This window comes from Fundulus heteroclitus, chromosome 9 (assembly GCF_011125445.2).
Source record: "Fundulus heteroclitus isolate FHET01 chromosome 9, MU-UCD_Fhet_4.1, whole genome shotgun sequence".
Taxonomy (NCBI): Eukaryota; Metazoa; Chordata; class Actinopteri; order Cyprinodontiformes; family Fundulidae; genus Fundulus; species Fundulus heteroclitus.
Window position 1 is genome coordinate 22,330,978 of NC_046369.1, and position 19,544 is coordinate 22,350,521.

At 40.2% G+C, this 19,544-nt stretch overlaps 1 protein-coding gene across 1 annotated transcript in view; it reads left to right on the forward strand.

Annotated features, from left to right (window-relative positions):
- The first annotated feature begins 4,530 nt into the window (after positions 1 to 4,530).
- Positions 4,531 to 19,544, forward strand: part of si:ch1073-396h14.1 (disintegrin and metalloproteinase domain-containing protein 10) — a 38,061-nt gene continuing 23,047 nt past the window's right edge. The window contains exons 1-8 of the mRNA XM_012877852.3: positions 4,531 to 4,753; positions 6,925 to 7,072; positions 7,587 to 7,705; positions 8,155 to 8,310; positions 14,522 to 14,601; positions 15,401 to 15,523; positions 17,557 to 17,649; positions 17,967 to 18,135. Coding sequence (XP_012733306.2) covers positions 4,693 to 4,753; positions 6,925 to 7,072; positions 7,587 to 7,705; positions 8,155 to 8,310; positions 14,522 to 14,601; positions 15,401 to 15,523; positions 17,557 to 17,649; positions 17,967 to 18,135 — 949 coding nt within the window. The 5' untranslated portion in view covers positions 4,531 to 4,692. The remainder of the gene's footprint in view (positions 4,754 to 6,924; positions 7,073 to 7,586; positions 7,706 to 8,154; positions 8,311 to 14,521; positions 14,602 to 15,400; positions 15,524 to 17,556; positions 17,650 to 17,966; positions 18,136 to 19,544) is intronic.

A 19,544-nucleotide genomic window follows, 5' to 3' on the forward strand; every position in this document is an offset into this window, starting at 1 on the left:
ACATCTTGCAGGTATTCATTGTACAAGCGAGAGATTTACATTTATGTAGCTTGAGATAACGGCAGAAGTAAAGGCAGGACTCACTAAAATTGTTCATCAGTTGAGCAACAAAATATGAGTTTCACTTCTTTTTACAAAAAGGGCAAGTAAAGCCACGTAATGCGCTAATATGGAATCATATTTGTACGTGTGTGTGTGGGTGGGGGTGCCAGTCGGGTGAATGTGTGGCTGTGGGTGTGTCTGGATCCGGGTGATTCCTTCTCAACCAATCAGACTGAAGAGGGAGATTTTTTTTTTTTTAGGTGGGGGGTTGTCAGTGAACGATTAAAGGCTGGGGGAGGTTAAACTCTAAACCAGGCCGTAAAACGTTGACCCTCTGAAGTGAGTTGTGTAGTATGATGTCTGTCGTAGGTCTCCGGCCAACATCTTGTCTGCTTTAGCTCAAGTTTAAAATCAGTCATTAGGTTGTTACATGTGGATTAGACACCAAACTGCCCTGTTGGTACAGTATGAAAGTCCAAATAGTAGTACTGCAGACATGGATGTCACATCTCTTTCTTTCTGACCCAAAAGTCACCAAGACTATTCGATTATTTTTTTAAATCTTCCGCTGTGTGAATGTGAAAATGGATTTTTTTGTCAACTTTGATCTTGAGTTTTGACAAATTTCTGAGGAATCATAGCTTTGTTTTCACTAATTTAAAACCCAGAGCCTGTTGTTTTATTTTAGGAAGGCAGTGCACAGAAAAATTTAAGCACCTTATAAATATATTATAATATTATAAATAGAGTAACAGTGGTCGTCTGCATTGTTGATGGCGTTGCAGTAATCCCTCATACTTAGCATGCATGAAGCGACAGTGGAGAGGAAAACTCCCCTTTAACGGGAAGTAAAAACCTAAACCAGAATCAGGCTAAGGGTGAACGGTCATCTGCCTCGACCGACTGGGGGTTAGAGAAGACAGAGCAGAGACACAAAAAGCACAGAAGCACACATTGATCCAGGAATCCTTTCAATGCTATATGGTAATAGCGGATCATCTGTCTTCCCTGGATGGTGTCACAGCTAACAGAACGCCAGACCAGGTGTACCTACTATGAAGAAGAAAAAAAAAAGACAGAGAACAAAAAGGTAAAAGTTGACATAACAACAGACAATGCAAATTGGAGAACAGTAGAAATCAGCAGAGTTAGAAAAATAGGCCCTGATGTCCTCCAGCAGCCTAAGCCTATAGCAGCATAACTATAGAGGTAACTCAAGGTAACATGAGCCGCTCTAACTATAAGCTTTGTCAAAAAGGAAAGTTTTAACATTAGTCTTAAAAGTAGACAGGGTGTCTGCCTCACAGACAAAAACTGGGAGTTGGTTCCACAGGAGAGGAGCCTGATAGCTAAAGGATCTGCCTCCCATTCTACTTTTAGAGACTCTAGGAACCACCAGCAGACCTGCAGTCTGAAAGCGAAGTGCTCTGTTAGGCTGTACAGAGTGTGTCAAATCCACAAAGAAGAAGAAATCTATGTTAAAATGCGCTATTCAGATAAAAGTTCTTCAATTAATCATGTATTTAGAAAATGCTGCTTCACAACAGCTGCTGAAAAAAGGAAACATCTCAGAGAATTTTATTAAAATCTTGTATATTTATTTACTGGGTTGCAAAAAAATTATATCTGCTTCTGGAGGCCAAAATACCATCAGTGATTTGCAGTGATGGTTGTGCTCACCCAAAAGCAGTGTTGGTATTGCCTTAATATGACTGATTTGACCGCCTGCTCAGGGAACCATTCATCAGGGGGCAGCATGGGTACTTGGAAAAAAATAGAAAAATCCCCTCAAAAGAGTGTTTTACAGCTTATTTGCAAGGACAGTCCCTATAGAGTGGAAGCCTCGCAGTGGGGCCACAGAGAAAGGATTTTAGGAAAGTATATGCTGCTGGGGCACAAAGCATGAAAATACTTATACCTAACTGCTTAGGCCTAACGTCTAACTTGGCTATTTCTTTCTGGCCTAAATCCCATTTTGCAAGACACATCTATAACCGTTCATCCAAACAATGATTTGTTCATTTTCATAAGAAACCATTTACCCATAAAATTATAAGGGCAATTGTTTAGCATCGTGTATGACAAACACTATCACCAGACCTTCTTATTCTTTAAATATCAATATCATATCATATTTTATTTTTGTTTTGACACAGGAGTTGTGTTTTTGAAGACCATTCATTTCAGATGCTTGTGGTGAGATGATTTTAGTTGTAAGCCGCTGAGATTTAGTGCCTTTCAGCAAGGAATCCAATTTATGAGGGAGAACCATTTCCATCCTCGCATAAAGACAAAGGAAAAGAGTTTCCATGTTGCAGGTTTACACCCCAGATGCTTATTTTACATCTTTTATTCTGAGTAGTAATCTACAGTTCCTCAGAAACGGTGACCTTTCTTGGTTTGCTCCCATCATGCCATTTTACTGTTTTTCTAACAATGACCGTTTATTGAATTGGATTGCATTTACTTTTCACTTTCTTCTTGTTTACCATTGAAAGTACTTGCCTGAACAGAGCACAGTCCACATGCCTTGTAAGAGCACACAAGTGACCTCATTGGTGCACTTTAAGATGTTAACCAGGAAGAAATAAAGTTCAGTTTCACTGGTTGTTGGTCAAACTCCTGAGTCAAAAAAACGAACATGAGGGTACATTAACGAGGAATTCAGAGCCAAGCATTGCAGTTCCACTTTATATAGACAACAACTGAATGATTTCAATGTGAAAAGGGTGAACTGAAAAGGATAATATGTCCCCTTTAATCTCTTCATAGTCATAAGTATAGAAAAATACAAAAAAAAGGAGATAGACACCCTTCATCCCAATAAACGTGCTCTATACAATACAGAAATACATCACAAGTGACTTTATACTCCGACTTCATGATTCACAAAAACATTTTGTCTCTTAATGTTTAAAACCACGTAAAACCCATTTTAGAAACACCAAAAAACTTTGTAAAATATGTGGTATACTACCATGCAACACAGAGACAGAGAGGAAAAGAAAATAATAAGTCTCCTGCCATAAATGTTAATTTGGCTGATCTAACACCTTTACGTGACTATATCTGCTCCAGTGCAGAAAAAAAAGGATGTTTGTGCTAATGAATGAAAGATGTAATGCGTTTCCTACTGTTGCAAAACATCTGCTATCTATTCCGGCTGAAAAGAAACGAGGTTTCTATAATTTAAGGTCAAAAACCTTTGTCTTACTTTTTCTTGACTTCCTTCTTTAGTCAACCGATGTCACATTTCCTCTTTTTGGTGATATTGGGACGTAATTATCCAAAAGAGTCACACTTTGTTTAGAGTGAGGCGAGAAAATACCTTTCACATAGTGTGAATCACACAACATAGTACTTCCTTATTATATTTAGAGGCATGTCAACACTTTGTCAATCAGTTATTAATCAGACGTGTAGGAAGGCTTTGTTTGACACAGGTCACGGGAAAAGAAAATAACTTTCAGAATTAGTTTTCTAAATTTTAGCATAACTTCAACTGCTTTCATTATTTTGCACTGTGGAAATTTAGTTGCAGTCAGGTAATGTCTTCAGTCTTTTCAAGACTGGTGTTTCAATGCATGCTGATAAGCAAAAGTTAACACTATACTATGATGGCATGCTTGTACTTTCTATGAAGTCCTAGATGTGTCCCAGTGCAGCTTCTCAATTTCTTAATAAGGGTCGCATGTTACTGTTTTATGCTGCCAATATGAAAGTTAAAAAGGCGTCCAATGTCTTAACCTGGAAGGCTTGTGCAATTTGAAGTCAGATGTGCGTCTAGAGCATTTTTGCAGTCTGCGGGTGACACCTCAGAAACACATTACTTTATAAACCTGCACACAACACTGCTATGTAATGTACATAAATGCTGTGCAAATGTCCTAGCATAATCTGACAGCAACCTTTCCTAATCTAGCTATGCTATGCAGACACTCTGTCTGCATTAATGAACTTTCTATCACCTCAACATGCTGAATGCTTAAAAGAGGCAAATAAATTCTATTCATTCACTTTTTGAATCTTTGACCACTTGGGGGCACATATAGACTGTATGTAGAGCATTTGGACCTTCATCTCAGCATGGTCACATAATTAATTACTGTGGAAATAAGAAAAAACAGAGGAGATGAGGAGATCATGACAAAAAATATATTTTTTGCAAGTGAGGTATTTCAAATAACTCACTATGTCTTATTTGAAACAGGGACACGTCATAAATGACTCTATAGACGTGGTGGGACAGGGATTTGGATCCACGCTGAAAAGCCCCGTGAGATTCAGCAGCCTATAAGGACAGAAACAAAGAAAAGCTGACATCAGTTTTAAAGTTGTGTGTTGCCTTTCTTTTAGTCTTTGGAGTCATCCTCCAAGTTAATTTCAAAATCTTGCTTTAACTGTGTAACATGCAGGCAAACAAGTCTGAATATGCCCAGCCGCAGCGTTGATTGTTCATTGCATCAAGTTTAGTTGTGGCTTGAATTCCTATCCAGACACATTCCAGCGTGGTAAGTCTGCAGGTATGAGACTGTTGAATAGACAGGATAGGAGAAAGGGGATGAGAAAGCAGGACCGAGACGGGCTGAGGGAGAAACAGAAAAAAATTATAAAAAAGAAGGAAGACGAAAGCACTTCAGTAAGGAGAACATGGTGGTCCAACACTACTGGCTGATGCTGCTGGTGTTCAGCTGCCATCAACGGATTACAGGTAGAGATTAGTGTGCTTGTCTGACTGCGGGGGTTTTACTCACACTTAATCTTGAATAAGTGAAGCAGTTGTTTCCACCTGCCTCTGTCTGTCTGTCTGTTTGTTGCGTGTGAGCGTGTGTGAAATGACTGTTTTGCAGCAGTTCTGGCTGACTGACCTCTTCTAGCACTGGACATGTCGCAACGTGTCCTCACAGGGGTAGAGAAAAAAAAAAAAGGACCCACGTGCAAAACTGGTCAACAAGAACTGGCACAATAATTTCCCTACGGGGCAGGGATTCAAGTCCTGCATGCACTTATTTAAGGATTTGTTCTAAGATTCACTGTGGTCAGCAAGCACCACAGCAACGTGGTCCAGAAAGTGTAAACTTCTCTGAAGGGTTTGCTTTACAGCTGACTAAATCAACTAACACATCTGTATGTTTGTCAGATTAGTTTCTAGACTGACAAATGTTTTAAATTACTAAAAGTTTGCAACTTTTGTAGCAGTGATTAGATCTTTTTGTCAGATTTTTCTATGATATACTGGGGTTGAATAGTTGATATTTAATTAGTTCAAAAGGGATTTTATTGAAAAATACGTAAAATGTTTTCAAAGAATCAACATTTACAGTCAGTCTTTCTTGTATAGGAGTTCTTCGATCTCCCCTGCAGAACGGAATATTAGCTTCTGGGCAAAATCCTGACAAATGGGGGCTTATGCTTGATTTATTGATATTTGGAATGACAATTTATTATTGTTTACTCACTTTAGGTTTCACCTTTTCAACGGATATAATGACTTTACGCCACTTGTGTGCAGTTCATCCTCATACTTGCTGTAGAACAGGGTTTTGTCAGACTCCAGCTCTTTAACTTTTAGATGTGTTTCTGGTCCAACACACCAGAATCAAATCAAGTGTGCAGTCAAGTTTTCCAGACCCCTGCTAATGACCCAGTTATCTGACTCAGGTGTGTTGGACCAGCGACACAGAAAAGTTGCGGGACTCCAGTCCTCTAGGACTGGAGTTTGACACCCCTGCGTGTAGAATGTCAGTCTAGCCTTTATGTGTTTTTTTGGAGAGTTGCTTCTTTAATACCCTTCTTGAAACCAGGTCAGCATCTAAAAGTATTTGTTTCCCCATGCCTGCAAAAAAAAAAAAACTCACATCTGTCTGCTGCCAATTCTGAGCAAGTTCTGCAGTGGCGGCAAACGGGTCCATTTAAAAATAAATTCTCTTCATGAGACGTCCTGGTATTAGTCGGTCTTTCTTGGGTGGTTTGAATCTTTCCTTGCTAGTGAGTAAAAAAAAAGCACACCTTGCTGGTGTGCTATTGTTTAAAGTAGGTAAATTAGATTGTTTAGCAACCAGATTGTAGATGCCGCTGCAGACTTTAGACAATCTCGGTTGATTTCAGCTTTAATGAGTTCTACTCGTGTCTGAGTGCTCTTCCTCTTTTTCATAATTCCTGAATAATCCACCATCTGTCACTGCAAGATAAATATTTTCAAAATATGTTGTGATAATTACCTTTGGATTAAGGTCACTGACAAATGTTTCTATTCTTAGGCTTCACAATATTAGGAAGACAAGTAATGGCAATATCGTAGTTTAGTAAAGTGATTATCATATCACTTGTTATTAACCCACGTGTTTCCTTGTTATTCTTGTTTTCCATCACTACTATTACCCACCACTTTTTGTGAAATAAAGCATCTTGTCAAATCTGTATTAGGTTTGTGCCTCAAGGGGAGTGAAAAGTCTCTCCAATTTACCAAATATGCATGTTAAATGCATTCAAAGTATTGATGTCCCTTAAAATATACTGATCAAATATCCTATCCAATTTATACATGTATATCACACACAGATGATTACAATTCAATGTATTGAGCAGCCCTACTACATACGCTTTTTCTACTTCTGTTTAAATGTTAATTTCTCTTCATATTTCATGTCCTATTTTTTAGTTTTTACCAGTACTCCTAGTGCTGAGTTGACCCTTTGATCTCACTTAAAGCTGTGTTTCCCTGTAAATTATATTTGAATAACAATTATGTTTGTATAAAAAAAAAGAGATTGGTAATTGGAAAGTTGAAGTCGACGCCTGGGTATGAAAACAGCAGTGAATCAGTTGTGGTTGTATTTGCTCTGCATGAATTAGGAAATAATGTTTATTTTTTTCTTCCAGGTACTGGAGTTAGCATCAGTCCTTTTATAAAGCATTACGAAGTCTTGTCATATGACAGAGGGGATCTCCACAGGAAACACTTAAGAGCCAGGAGGGCCACGCATCCTCAGAACTATACACTGGATTTGGACTTTACTGCTTTTCATCGGTAGCTTCACATTTTATTTTCATTATTTATTGTTGTTTAATAATTAAAAGCTTGTGGAAGTAAAACTCTAATTTCTAATAGCATCGAGGCACATCCTGTAGCACAGAATACAATGCAATCATTGGAAAGAGTTAACAATTAATGACAAAAACACTTTCAAAGATTAGGACCAGTAAATAAAAAGTGAAACTGAAAACAATTGCTGTAAAGAAAGAGTTTAAAGCTTTGTTGCAACACATTCCTGATAGCCGAAAGGCAGATTTTCCCTGAATGCTTGAGTATATGAGCCATGGCGTTACAGGAATGCAGATGTTTAAAATTTTGCTTAAGAACTAAACCTCAAAGTTATCAATCTACGTGTTTTAACACTAGCATCGCCGATCATTGAGTTATCGGTCCCTTTTTTCCAGCTAATGAATGATTTGCACGCTTGGCATTACACCACAAGGCTTTGACCACATCTGCTAACTCTTTGTGTTGTTTTTTTTTGTGTTTTTCTTTTTGTTGCTGTCAGAACCTTTCGCCTGCTTCTGAGGCAGGATTCTGGTGGCTTTTCCGAAGAATTCACAGTGTTCGGTGAAAATGGCCCGGCATCGGTCGACCTGTCCCACTTATACTCAGGAACAGTTGAAGGTTGGTGTGATATGAAGCCTCCAGACAGTCGACTTTTAAATCACAAACCCTGCGATCAGACCAGTAAGAGAACTAAAAGTTTGAGGCCATTGTGCAGAAACAACATGGACCGAGTCCACTGAATGTTTATCGATGGGTAGGACAAAAGATCTGGATGAAGATATATATATTTACAAAGGTACTGCTTATGAGGCTGAGTTTACCTACAACTCTTCAGACGGATTCTCTCGGAGGAACTGTTACGTTTTTATTTTTTTCTACCGGGATTATTGAGATACATCAGGACACATTTACATTTACTGACTGACCTAACATACATAATGCATAAAAAAAAATCAAATCTTCACAACTTGCTGTGTGAAATAACACTCATAACACTCCACTTTTATGTCCCCTCTCACAATTTCTCTGACGGTGCCTTTTTATCTCCCCCTTCCTCCGTCTTGCAGGCGAGTCCGGGTCGTCTTGCCACGGCTCTGTATTACAGGGACAGTTTGAGGGAACCATCCATTCGCACAACGGCACTTACCACATAGAGCCTCTTGACAGATACGTCAGCAGCGCCACAGAACACCACTCCATAATCTACCACGAAGAGGATGTGGGTAAGGCCCATTGGGTTGAAAAAGAAAGCTTTCTGGGTGCGTTCAGGTTCCAGATGGCTCTCCAGCTGCTGTCAGTCAGCATCCAGGGCTGATCTATGTGCATCTAGAGGTAGAACGCGTCCAAGCTGCGGTCCAGATCCCATCGCAGATGACGGGAAAGAGTGCAAACAGACATTCTTTGCTACATTAAATATAATTTATATCAGCAGCATTCTTGGAGGATTCATTAAAATCCAAATAAGCAGCCCAATATAACATCTTCCCCTGCTGTTACATGCATCAAATGCAGGGGTATTCACCTTTAACATTTGCCACTGGCTTCAGCTTGATCTTACGTGACAAGATGTGTAAAAGAGTGTGAATATTTATGCTCCAGTATTATGCAGGGCTTGCAGGCGACAGCGCCAGCCCAGCCTAGGTTACTGGGGGTCAGTGAACTGGGTAGCAGGGGAGGAGTTACAGGGTGCCAGCGGTGCCTGCACAGGGCTCCAAGTTAATTTGGAGGCTCTCTCCATCTGGACGCCGGCCAAAGAAGAGATAAATTGTAGATGTTGTAATTTCTGTAGGAGGAGGAGGAGGAGTGAAGACACGAGAAGTACTGCTGTGCAGAGGAATAAGAGGAAAACACATTGTAATGTGAGTTGATAAAACAAAGAGGAAACATAGGAATGAGCAGCATGTGAAGCTTCTGCAGGCTTAAGACACAGTTTCTACACCAGAATGAAATTAAATGTCACTTTCAGTTGTTCTCATGACTTATCCAGACGAGAGCGATTAGGAAACATCAGGATGTAAAGTCCATGTCGGTCTTAACGTGCGTGGGATTCTTTGGCTCCACACGCGTGTTTGCATTCATTTAACCTGAGCTCCAAGAACGCATTTTACTGGAAACGCCGTGCGGGCTGTGCCAGAACCCCCCCCCCCCACCCCCCACCCCCAACTCCCACATGTTTGTCCCTCAATCTACTCTGCCTCTGCCTTCCTCTCCACTCCTCCCACAACTTCTTCACGCCGAGGTGTAGTAAAACCTCGCTTTGGTTTGCCGGCAACATCCTGTTCCCTCAGTCGCAGGGCGGCATATCTGCAGGAAACTGGGAAAGATTTACCATGTGATACTACAGTAAACAATCAGGACCTCCACAGAGAATGCAAGATTGGGACTCAAGATGGTGACATAATGTGTGTATTCTCACTTCCTGCAGTTGTCGTCTAGAGGCCTGAGTTTTGATCGAGCAGCTTTTGTTCTCCTGAGGGACGATGGATGTCATGAGGTCCATTAGATGTGGGACAAAGGCTACGGCAAAAATATCCTCATACCTGGACAGATTGAACTCACACCAACAAGTCTTTTTATCATACAGCGAACAAGAAAACATGTTTTTTGAAGTTATTATCTTATTAGTTATTAGAATAAAAAAGCAGTTTTCAGATGGGGATTAATGCTTTGAGGGGTAAAAACAGAGTTGCCTTCTAAACAAGTTGCATAACCCTTAGTAGCAGCAACTGCCACCGAGCATTTACAATAAAAGGCAATAAGTCTTTTACAACACAGTGAAGAAAAAACGTGGCCATCTTTTCTACGCATAATTGTTTTAATTCAAGAACACTGGATGACTTTTAAGCATGAATGGCCTGTTTAAGGCCATGCCTTGGCACCTCAATCAGATTTAAGTCTGAATTCTGGCCAGGATTCACTAAAACCATGCCACTCAAAAATAAAAGCCTGAGTAAATTTAAACTGTTTAATATGCACTCTTTCTTTGAGTGACATCGTTTTTTTTAGATGATCCGAAACATTTGCAGATTGCTCAAGCACGAGCCACCAGAATTGACAAAGACTCCTGGATAGGTGTCCAAACGTTTTCAGATTTAAGCCTGTTTGCTGTTGCGATGACCTGGATAACTGAGAACTGGCACAGGCACGTTGATTAGGATTAAAAAGCAAAGACAGAATATATTGGTAAGGGGTTAACAGTTTTTAATGGCAGTGTTCATTTCTGCACAAAAGTGAGCTCCCAGACTTTATCTATTATAGCAAATTGCCGCCTTCAAGCTCACGGAAATCTTTGCTGCTGCACACATGGACAGGCCAAATGTCTCCCAGAGAAACTCTTGATGCTCAGATGAGACAAAGATGAAGCTAACAAGTGCATTGATGCTTCGTAAAGGTGAATATAAAGTGGATCTCCAGATTCTTCAACTTCACTTGAAATCTACAACCAGATGGCGGAAACTTGGACACAACTTGATGATCAGAGACAGATGCCGAGCCACATCAAAAATGGTATTATAATGGATGAAGAGAAGGCTAATGTTGAACCTCTGGCCCTGAAATCAAATCTTTGAAGAATGCATGGCCGGTCCTTAAAAACCAGTCATCTGCCAGGAAACTAACTAGTTAAAATAAATGTATCATTTCTAATGAGTTTAGAAATCAAAAAGCCAGAAACTTGTTTGGTGGTGGCGATGAAGATCGTTGTTAATAAAATCCAAATTTTTGCACCAATTTTGTGTTTAAGCTTTTTAATTTAATTTCATTCACAAAAAGCATGCTTTAAGTAAACCATTAAAATCTAAAATTGAATGTGACATTACAAACATCTGAAGCCACAAATCCATCATTGGTAAACAGCTACTTTGTCAGTTTAAAGTAAAACTGTTTTTATAGCCAGGAAAAAAACAAACTAAAGCACAGGTCTTCATCTATCACAACATTAACCTGTCCACCGTGTAAAAGCCTCTTTCAGATTCCTATTCCTTCATATTTCGTGCTTGAGAAATGGTTCAGGCGCTCGCTGCCCTTTCAGTGTTGCGAGAACAAGAAGCTTATCGGTGTTTCTGGAGTTGTTCCCAGCTTGCAACCAGGCAATAGATCACACACAAGAACAAAAGAATCAGGTTGTCAAAGATAAAAGGATATCTTCGTGAATCGTTCCACAATTATAGAGCAAACTGGAAGGCTACTTCGTGTGCAGGAAATCCCTGTGAGGCTGGCTCTCTTTCTGAAATATGCAAACTGTATGTTTGAACTGTCATGGGGAATCTGCTAAGAAAGAAACCTCTTTGACACAAACCTGTTTTCTTGCAATTCAGGGTCTTTTAAACTGGCAGTAAAAAAAAGCATTAGGTGGATTGACTGATGAGACATTTAAACTGTTGTGGAGATTTATTTCTGGGTTAAATAAATGCACTTACCCCAACAAAGAAAACAAGCTTTTTCTTTTTTTTACCAGCATCAAATGACCCCTAAATGTTGCATAAGAGTACCAGTTCACCTTTTTATGTTTTGGTGAGACATTCTCCAGACTTTATAGCCAAAGCTGCTTTGAGACTTGAGGTTTTGGCATCAACGTTCTGCACCACGCTGCTCAGCAGGAACGGCTTTTCAACAGCTGCTGGAAACATGACTCCTGCAGCTCGTATGTGTCCGATTCCTCGTGTGGGAGGAATCCCTTTTCTTTTACATTTAGAAGAAGGAAACAGACTCCATAATTAATCTCAGATTAGCGACCGTCACGGGCCTCCAGACTCAGGCACAGTTTTCTGCTTGCCACAGATCACATTTCTGATTTGTTTGGAAATGTTTGACTTCACAGGACAGAAAGACTGGATTCCTGTTGCAGGGGGGGAACAGGGGGGGGGGGGGGGCAAACTGAGAGTAAGAGAGCAGACATGAAGAAATGTTCTGGAAGCAATTCTGGGTCAACAACACCCAGCATTTAGGGCCTCCACATCCATCCCCCTCCCCCACTCAGGCCATACATAGACTTTACTGCGGGGATTGTGATTGGCTGAGGGGCTTCGGGAGGATGGCGTGATCTGGTCATGTGCTGCCTTGTCTTTTGCTGAGTGCAACAGGCCAGGAAGACTGAACTGATTCAACACAAAACAAGTTACTTTTAGTCAATAGTTGTTGTTAAATGCATTTGCTGCTCCATCATTATCACACCTGAAAGTAACACTTAGGTCCTGTGATTCATGACAGTAGAAATGCATCTTATAATCTTACTTTCTCCATGTTTCTGCACACGAGGAATCCTCTCACACACTGAACGTAACCCTGATCAACTCTGTTGCAAAGCCTTGCATTTTTTGTGCAACCCTTCTCCAGGACAAGTTTCTTAAGACCCCGGTGTGATCTGGGTTACATCAGTCCTAAATGAAACAGAAGTCTCTTGGGTATTGCAAATCACAGACGACCGTCGGTGAAATCCAACCAGCAGAGCATCTCCGCCAGCGTCTGCCAGAGCTTCGGCTTGCGGTCTGCTGCGCTGATTTCACAATGAACGGGATCACGGTTCATAAATGTCTGAGAATGTGGAGATATCTGCTCTCAAAGGTTGTCGCCTTTAGCTAATCGCGCTTGTTCTGTCAGTGCTGCTGGCTGTGTGTGCCTGTAAAACCGAACGGACGCAGGCTTATTTCCGGATCAGGTTTTAATGGCTCATCTCGCCCCTCTAGCTTCTTTCTGGCACAGTAAACCTGTAATTTAGTTATTTTGGTCAATGACTGTAATAAAAGGCTTTGAATTTATTTTAAGCACAAATATATAGATAAGAAAGTCCACTAATGACGGGCTTTTCACACATGAACGAATGAGACCTTTAATGTGACATTTGACATATATTATTTAGCTGAAAGATGAATTTGTTACAGGACAAAATAAGTATATGCTGATAAACAGCGCAGTAGCCTGGTTTGGAGAGGATGTATAGCTTTATGATACTTTATTAAAGCCCCTTTTAGATCCCGTTCAGCATGAAGTCTTCTTTGCTACGAGTCTGACAGCAACTCGGTAATATTTGCTCCTAATCTATCCGATCGTGAGGTTGTGAGGGCTTCTCTCGTCCGCTGCCCTCTTTGAGTAAATCCCACAAAGTTCGTGTTAAATTAGCTTCAGCTTTGTCATTCTGAAGCTTTGGTGTTCTTTTCGTAAAGTCGTTCTTCTGTTGAATTGAATATGTTTGGACTTTAAAAATGAAATCCCCTTTTATCAACGCCTTTTGTTGTAGAAAATGAAAGGTTTCAAGAAAAAACTGACTCCTACTCAGATTTCTTCATAATGTCCTCAAAGTTACCAAAAAACACAGGTCCATGAGATAAAGCGTCTCATGGACTGCACACTGGGGAGCAGGTCCATCAGAAAATGATGCATTCTCTCGCAACGTTTTTGGAGATTTTAGCTGAGCTCTAATGTTTTTCTTTGGACAAAAATGCTTCTGTCTTCACACCCTGCTCCTCATTCCTGACATATATAGAGAATACAGGAGACCAGTATGTCCTGCAGCTAATCCAGGGTTGTGTTGGATCTCTTGGCAGCTTCACTGCTCAGTGTCCATCATGTCTTTTGTTGAGTTATGGAGAAACATCCAGTTTCTTTAATGAATCTTTTTCCCTAAATACTCTGTAGCTACTGATGACCTCCTGTACTGTTTCATCATAAATGTAGCAGTCTGAGAATCTTGAATGTTGTTTTTTGTGGACATCCCCTGACTGATACCTTTGTAACCCATATTTTATTCCTCCTATGATTTCTGTAAACTGAATGGCTTTAGCTAAAGTATGGAAATGCTAAATAAAGTCCTACCAAAATATATTTTCCATTTCTGCCATATCAGGTCCACTATAAATGACAGCAGGCGATTGTTCCCTCAGTTTCTTTTTTAGTTGAATTGTAATGGATGTGATGTGTTAAGATCGAGAAAAGATCAACATCTCAAAAAAACAATCATTTTGACAGGGATGTGTAAACTATTTTGATCCCCAACAGATTAACTTGCCTTTGAGTGCAACGATTTGTCTTCTGTTAGCAACAGATCTAAACTTGAAAGTGAACACTGTGTACCAAATCTAAACTTGGGTAGAAAGAAACTGGAAACCTAACAGAAATTTAAAAAAAGAGACATTTACAACATATTTTAATAGAAATCAACAAAGCTTGTTGCGGTGAAACAAATTTACACATTTTTTAAATGTTTTTCTCCATAAAATTAACAGTTTTAACTGAACCAAGCTCTCTTTTGATCTGCTTTTAATGTTTCCTTCATGGTTTGTGAACATTAAAGAAAATATTCAGGGTCTTACTCGAGGCTGTGTTTACTGCTCTGCCGCATTTGTGGCAACAGTGAGAAGGCCGAGGAGAGCAAATATTTCCACATGTGTGCAACTTTAAACATCTGTGTTTTGTTTTGTTTTGTTTTGTTTTGTCCAGTCCTTCCACACATGATGTCCCGCACTGATGGATTCTGCGGTGCCGATCATCTTAGCGCCATCAACAAAAACTTCATCCAGGTACAGAAAAGATCTCTCTGCCATTCGCTCTCTTTTTTTTCCTCATCACTGACGAGTGTTCCTTCTCTGAAACTATTTATAACCAAAAAAAAAAACTTGCAAGTCACTGATGAATAACAGAGGAAGTTCACTTGTGTGTCTGATTTATCATTTGCACCTGATCTTTGCACACACGTTCGTGTGGTCACACTTATTACCCCCGTTGAGTCAGTGGGAACAACATGGCTGTAAAGTGGGCAGCAGGATGTTGTGATGCTGTAACAATAGCATGTACTGTAAGTCACAAAGCAGAGACCTGGCTCCTGGCGGACAGCCTTGACTGTGTCGCAAAACGATAAAAGCAACGTAAAAAACCCACATCTGCCGCATGTATTAGGCTAATATCCCCCCTGGGTTCACTCCTAATCATTAACCTTTGACCAGCATGGGGAAGGGGTGCCTCAGCGTCTATTGTGAAGAGTGGATGTTGGGACGTAGCCCTGGATCCATTTTTAGCGACATGCCTGCTGATGGAGATCATTTCCACTGTTTGGTTATTAAATGCCCTGAGCAGATGTTTTTTTCTGTTGTTGTTTTTTTCTTGACGATTGTCCAAGGAGTGTTCCTGCTGTAGCACACCAGCCCTGCGTCAATATTTATCTTCGAGCAGGCTACAGTTTTTGGTTTTGCTTTCATCTGAAGACTAGTTTTTGATGCAAAAAAAAAAAATTTTGTTCCCTTGAATCTGAACTGACACCAATCATTTAAAAATGGCAAACGGTTGTGATCCCGTATGTGCTTACTTTTGCCCCCACCACAGGAGGCGCCAGTGAGCCGGTCGAGGAGAACGGTGGACGAGTCGAAGACCAGCTGTCTGCTCCACTTCCACGTCGACCTGCTCTACTACAAGAAGTTCAAATCTGTTAAAGCTGTTGTGGCTCAGGTCAAAAATTTAATCTCATGCTTTTTAGATGTTATTCGTTCTTAGATATATATAAGTGGTTGGGATTCAAGATTAAAAGATTAAAAGGATCCAGCCTGAATAGACATCTTATGTTGTCAATGTGTTAAATAGAGCTCACAAACTGAATCTAGATGTTCCTGTGTATTAGTCAGTGGCTATATTGCTAGCCCCGTGCTCTCAGACTCACAAAGATAGACGTATTCTAATAGATCCCGGAGCGCAGTGTGGTGCACAGACCTGTCCTCAAATTTATCACCCTGGATTTTGTTTACGTTTTACTCCAATGAAAGTTGAACTCAGTGGTTTACTAATGCTGCAATATATCTGTAATGTTTTGGTTTTTTTATTAGGCCTCTTTTCAAACAAATGTGCAGTGTCATTAGTTATTAATCAGGGGCTCCCTAGTTCGTTTTCTACTGGTTTTGTTTAATCAGTGGGTATGGGGGCCGAATTATGGTGTCCATTACTGTACCTGTTGCCACTTAAGCTTTTGTCTGATTCAATTTTAATGAATTAGTGCTATACTTAAGGGCTATTTCAATGCTGTTGAGGTTTTCTGGACTACATGTTTCCTTTTCTAAAGGAAACTCTTAAAATCTGAACGAATGTCAACTGTTTTTTTTCTACACTGCTCAGGAAATCTTTAAAAAGCTATTTTCATATCTGTGGGAACACAAAATAGGGCATTTTTCCGTGCTTTCTTGGCACTAGTTTGATTGAGAGATGGATGAAAAGCACTTTAGTTGTGATTGACTCATCAAACAGGAGTATCTCTAAACCCTAGGACTTGGGGAAAGTCATCATTTGTGTATTTGTGAAAGCAGCAGAAGGAGGGCATCAGCCCAGAGCAGTTTTTGTGGATGAACTGCGACTGTCAGGAGCTGGGCTTTTGTCCACATGGGGACGAACGTCAATAAGTCATCCTCAGCTGTTTTCTGTGGTCAGACTGAGCGCTTGCTCCTGTCGCCTATTCTTTCATCAACTCATCTGGCCCTCTTCATATTCTTTCCACCTCACACTTGTTGTTGCTGCTGGTACAAAGCCAGACTCCTGTTGGGCCGGGCCAAGGAGTGTTAGGTAAGCAATGCCGTGACGGAGTATAAATAAACAAAGTGCAGTTCAGAGTCTCTACTGACCTGATTCCGGGTGTGCATCTTTACATTTGTGGAAATTTCCGAAGAGGCTCTCCCATTCATACGTATCCTGCTGTAAAGAGACACTCCTCTGCATGGATTTTCACGTGCAGCAATGGGGACGCTGCGGTACCCGTACTTCATGCAGAAAGACCCCAGACTGGGATTCAAACCCAGACTGAAGGAGGCTAGTTTGTGCATCACATTGTTTATACAGAAGTCAATATTTCCAATCTTAAAGTTTAAAATATAAACATATAAAGTCAAAATTCCCATTGTGAATATCTGAGGTTTCTTGCAGACCCCAACCTTAAAATCCAATATGGCTGTTGCACATTAAAACATTGCGATAACTAAACACGCATCGGCTTATTTGAACCTCTTGCAGTTTTCACATTGTTTTGTGCTTTGTGCGCACAGTTCTGAACAGTTCTTGAGAACATGTTAAGCCAATATTTAAGTACATAAAATTAAATATATATAATAGCAGTTAGCTTATTACTGAATACTGCATACTATAAAGGTTTGCCCACTTGTGACTGGAACGTGGCTAAATGAGGTTTGGGATTAGTCCACATCTTAGGTCCAACATCAGAGGTAAATAGGCTACTCTTGTCCATCTTATTTCACACTGGGTGCTTTTGGTAAAGCCCCTCTACGCTGGTCTTTTATTGTAGTTTCTATTTAAAGTGGCAATTCATTTGTTTGAAGAACTCCTTTTTTTTGCTATATAGCTTTGTAAAGGATTGGTTGCAAACCTTTTGGCTATCACTGAAGGCCACACACCTACCTTCAGTTTGAAAGCCTGGGCACTAAAACTCTCCACCAAGAGTTTTTGTTATTGCTAATTTGTCTACTTGTTTCCTGTGTCTTTTTCAGGTAGCCTCTTATATGCGGGCTGTGAACGACATCTACGACAAGGTGGAGTTTGAAGGAATAAAGCTGATCAACTTCAAAGTCCAATCCCTCAATGTGAGTTTGGCGCACGGACAAGTGGCCAAAGAAGTTTCTGTGATTCAGGCTCCAAGTTTGGTTTGTGTAATTTTATAGGAGTATAGTTTAAAAGAACAAAACAAAACTCTGAAGAACTACAGTAATGTTTTTTTTTCTTCACACATGCACATCCAATTCCTAATACGTCGGAGACTATAATAATGTTTGTGGACATTTAACAGCAGAAAGAGGTTAAAAACCTATTTTAGTTTAGGAGACAGCTTAAAAAAGTGAGGATCAGAGATTAATAGTTTATGGCCATGCCTGAGCAGTAAATTAAGTAAATCTCCCTCCAGGTGGTGACGACAGCGAACGAGAAGGGTCCTCTCGATCCTCTATTTATTGGGCCGGAGAAGCTGTTGAGTCTTTTCTCTGAGAACAACTGGGGAAACTTCTGCTTGTCCTATCTGCTCACCAACCGGGACTACAGCGGGGTGCTGGGGCTCGCCTGGGAAGGCAAAACTGGTAAGCTGCAAAAGTAGCACACGACACAGTCAGAAGCGGTGTGTTGGTTCCAGAAACACACCAGGCATTACAGATTCCTGCATTCGGCTCTGCGGGGGCCTAAGAAAATATACTTTGCCTCAAGGGAGATTTCAGACAACGGGTTGCTGGAATAACAAGAGTAGTCACACTTGAGCTGTTTCCTCAGCATGATTTTAGCCTCATGTATCAACTCTCAGAGCAGGCTGAAAGATTTCTTGAATAGGACGCTTGCATGGCTCTTTTAGGTATAGTTGTTGATTCTACCGTAATACTCTTATACTATTATTGCTGTCAGAGAACATATCACTCATAGAGATTGGGATACAGAGAACCTCTTTCCAATTTTTCTGCAGCTCATCACCTTTTGAGTTTAACTGAGCTTGGGGAGTGGGGGGGGGGGGGGTCTGTACTGGTTTTGCAGGCTGGGAATCAGTTCTCTAAGTCTCAACCTGTCTTGACTTCAACAAAACTTTAGACAAAAAAAAGATAACAACATCCCAATTTGCATTATTTACTGACAAAACCTTTTAGATTTTTCAAAACTGTAACTTTCAGGTCTTAAACAGATGTAAAAAAAAAAAAAAAAAAAAACAGAGAGGTGATATTGTTTAGGATATTGTTTGTTCATCATCCCTTTTTAAAAAAAAAGAAAATGGAGGGTGTGTTCATAACCATACCATCTTTATTTATAAAGCGCTTAAAGAGAGCCAACAGCTGAAACAAAGTGCTGTACATTGCTACAAGCTAAAACATCCATCCATTTCCCGACACGCTTATCCCTGCTGGGGTAGCGAGGAAATACATCCCTTTAAAAGCTAAGATAAAAAGATAATGTATAGAAACCCTTAAATGAAACAATGACACCAATTTAAAATGAAAACTAAGTCTCGCTAGTGGTGAGAGCCAAAGAATAATAGTGGGTTTTAAGGCGAGTGGGCAGTGAAGGAACAACAATAACAGAAAATGTGTCCATAACTCATGCCAGACCAAACAGAAATGTGAGATAAAAACAAGACATTGAAACCTAAATCTAATAAAGTATATAATATCTTTCTCTTGTGCTTCTCTGTGTGAATCTCAGTGGGAATTTGTGTGGATCTCTGACTCCCAGGACCAGGATATTATAGCTGTGGGCTTTTCCTAACATTCATCACGCATAGCTTGCAGTTAATCACAGCAGAAATCATCGCAGCACTTATAAGATCTGTGAATTATTTGTGCAAAATTCATTTGAAAACGCTTCTACGTGTAGTTAATTTAAGGCCAAAACAACCAGATCCAAACTGCAGCAGGTTTATTTTTCTTAAATAAACTGATCAAACTCTGTGGCTCGGAGAACTTAAGTAAACACACGTTACGTTTTAATCCCGCCAGCGGCGTTTCAGCCC